The sequence below is a fragment of the Aedes aegypti genome, chromosome 1 (genome assembly GCF_002204515.2).
Source record: "Aedes aegypti strain LVP_AGWG chromosome 1, AaegL5.0 Primary Assembly, whole genome shotgun sequence".
NCBI lineage: Eukaryota > Metazoa > Arthropoda > Insecta > Diptera > Culicidae > Aedes > Aedes aegypti.
In genome coordinates, this window is record NC_035107.1 from 98191768 (window position 1) to 98195308 (window position 3541).

Here is a 3541-nt window from a genome sequence, read left to right on the forward strand (position 1 = left end):
CTTGTTCACCTCGTTAAAATCTACAACTTTGCTGAAGATACCATGAAGCTATTCCTTCAATATGTTTAGTTATGTCATTTCTAAAAAATCGTCAAAAAAATCACTTTAGTCAAACCGTTACTGCTTTTGAACTTGTGATTGGAAAAATTACTCAAAAATATATGTTAAAATTCAAGTTATGTCTGATGTTCTGTCAAAATTTCATTCAAATCGGTCTATAAATAACTGAGATATAGCTTACCAAAGTTGGTCATTTTGTATGGAAAATCGAAAAAGTTGCAAATGTTTTGTCCAATACTGTATTTTGGACCCCCGGTACTTTTTATCGTTTGCCAACAAAGTTCACGACACTGGTTGTACAATATGCTTGCCCATAGTCTAATCAATCAATTGACAATGGAAAACCGAAGAAATTCTACGCTTTTAGTTCAGAATTTTGAAAAAAAGTTTTTGTTTACATTTGCAAAATTTCTGACGACTTCAATTTCTGAGTGTAACGTGTTGTAACGGTTGCATGGATGAACCGATTAAATTAAATTGATTTCAGATAAAATAAACACATTTTCTATGCACAAACGGTTGATGCAAGTGCGGAATAGTCCTATCTTTACAAATGGCATGCGGATTAAGTTGGTTTTTCGATTTGAACTGGGAAATTTGCAGGAAAATGGCCCAGGGGGTCCAAAATATATAGAGGTCCAAAATATATTGGTTACCCTATTCAAACAGACTCAAATCAGAAAAGTTAACAAATTTACTTTATCAATCCTCCGTGTTTCGCAGACGAAATTCTACACGTTCCGCTCTGAACCAACTCGATTTTTTTTTTCACTTTTAGAACGTTTAATTTCCGGATTTGCAAAACGACGAAAGTAAGATTCTCCACTTTCGCAACCTGACCGCTACTTTCGCCGCTTTGTTGTATGGGAGACAATGATTGAAACGGCTTATCATTTTGTCATACATTTTTTGTGAGAAATGATAGGAACTACCTAGTGTTTTAACGCGAGCTGATTGCATGCAAAATTTAAGCGATATACACGGTAAAAATGTTAAAAAGGGGATTCATTCAAAAACAGTTTTAGAAGAAAGGTTGTGATGCTTCTCATTTAACTTTCTCAAAACAGTATGAAAGTTATTTACGTCGATTTGAAAATGTAATCGAGAATTTATAACAAGCACGTCATTATTTTTACAACGGCTTTTCTATTTGCCCATCGCTTGAATACGGGAATTGTGTCTTCCTCATGGGACAGAATTCTCGCGTCGAGAAGTCGGGCAAATTATAAATCCGTTGTCAAAATGAAGACTGCGTAGCCGAAAAGCATATTTCAATAAAACACAAAGTCAATTCTCTACCAGCTTTTACAAGCACCTTACTTAACCCCTCTACCAGCAATTTCATTTTTAACCGTAAAAAATAACATCGCGGTTATTTGTTTTTGTTTCTCAACATTTTTGCACTATTTTTTACAAGTTCTCCAAAAACTCATCTAGATTAAAAGCCGCATCGGTATTAATCATTGGTGATCTGATTTTGAAGATATTCCGATATTCCTTCGGAGATCTACATTCTCCATATAAAATGTCGTTGGCGACCATTTTGATTTTGGTCAATTAACCAAAAAATAAAAATAAAATGTGTACTATACAATGCCAGGTAATAGGGAGCTACCCTGAAAATAAAAATACCAATCGGGTAAATATTCTTGGAGATATCTAAAAAATAAGATATGATGTTGTTTTCTAAGTTATCAAGATCTTTTATTGGCCAGCGTGGTACCAGAAACCTTAATGCTCATTACTCGAAGACGACTACACCAAATTGCTTCATTTTTGCACAACATACTCTAATTAATGTATTGTTCCAAAGAGTGCTGTAGCCGGTGCAATTTACGTGGGTTATGGCTACGCGTCGGTCCCCCAAGGAATTTTCGAATATCGCCGGATCGCCGGATGAGCAATGATCAATATCGACACAGATTCTAAGACTAGAAGAGCTTTTTGAGAACTTGTGAAAAAAATGATGCAAAATAAAATAGAGAAACAAAAAAGTTATCGCAGTTTGAATATTTTTGTGGTAAAAAAAATAAGCTGTTAACTAATGGTCTTGGAAAGAGTTCGGAGCTATTCAACGAAATTATTGGATGAAATTTTACTTTTTATTCATTAAATCCTACAGCACTGGAGATGGATCGTAATGATCCCACTCCTTAATCTCATTGAACAGCGCCTTACCCGGGCTGGCCGTCGCCGAAATCTGCTTAGCTCCGTACAGCAGATAATTTTCATCCAGCTCTCCCATGTTAACTCCGCACTGCAGAAGTTTGGCCGCGACTCGCAACGCTTTCGCCGATGGAAGCTCCTTCGTGAAGTCTCCAATGAACGCGATGCCAATCGACTTACTGTTGTACCCCTTAGTATGAGCTCCAACTCGATGCCAGCCAATTCCTTCGTACACGTTTCCGCCATTGGCCACCAAAAAGCTGCAAAAAAATGGTGAGAAATCAACCAAATAAATTTCTGGTTATTAACTTAGTCGAACTTATATAATATGGTATTTTACAAACCGTTAATACTTCTCAAAAAAGGAATTGAACCCAGACGGGTTTTGGACTCCAATTTTCTAACTGTGAATCAAAAAGGAGGATGGATGTCCTCCATAGTTTAAAGTTTCATACAAAAAAAAATCCAGAGGTTGTGCAAAACGATTGTTTTATCGTAGGAACATTTAAGGTCACTCAACCCCCTCTTTGTTGGAAACTCAGACTATGCCCATGAGAGGCTTACACTTCAGCAATCCTTACTTGTAACCAATGTCGCTCCACTTGTTCTGCTTCTGGTGCTGATCCTGAATCGATTTGACGATCTCCTTGCAGACGGGCATTTCGTTGCAGCTTTGCGTTGCCGTATGGTGGATCACCACATGCTGGACCGGTTTGATCTGGTAGGTAACGTTGGACGATTTGGAGGCACTCCATCCGGCACGTTTGACAATGTTCGGACATCCGTTGGGATCCTGTGCGAGGGCGATCCATGCCTGGAAGCCGATCACAACAAGAAGCACCGCCTTGACGAAAGTTGACATCTTATCACGCTGTGGGATTGACTTAGACTGAGTAGAGGAGATAAACCAGTTTTTTTGTGTACGATTCGAGTGATCTTCTTCATATGAAGTAAGGAAACGAGCGAGAGAATGAAACGCAAACGAACGTTTGTTATTCTCGATTGGAGGGGAATGTCTTGGGGATTCACCTCGTACTAAGCTGAAACGGTTAACATAGTTGATTGTACGCAGTCATGCTGTTGCAATAGGGAGGCTATAATGTGGGCGCAAAATCACTTGCAGAGAAAGTAATTAAATTTTAATTATACGTATGATTGTACCACATTAAATCTCACAAATGTAGTCTCGGTATCATCTTCTAATACCCAACGAAGGATTGGAGTACTTAACAAAATTTTGATCATACATACAGTCACCCCACAGTTATGGATAGCACACAGATATGGATCAGAATTGGCTTAAAAGGTGAAAAAC

General features: G+C 38.0%; 1 protein-coding gene across 1 annotated transcript; it reads right to left on the minus strand.

The window, feature by feature from the left end:
• Window positions 1-2143: 2143 nt before the first annotated feature.
• On the minus strand, window positions 2144-3212 carry LOC5571998 (peptidoglycan-recognition protein 2). Its single transcript, XM_001660053.3, has 2 exons — window positions 2808-3212; window positions 2144-2486 (listed from the first exon to the last, which is right to left on the minus strand). Exons 1-2 carry the CDS (start codon window positions 3086-3088, stop codon window positions 2177-2179), a joined length of 591 nt encoding a protein of 196 aa, XP_001660103.3. The 5' UTR covers window positions 3089-3212; the 3' UTR covers window positions 2144-2176.
• Between the last annotated feature and the right edge of the window lie 329 nt (window positions 3213-3541).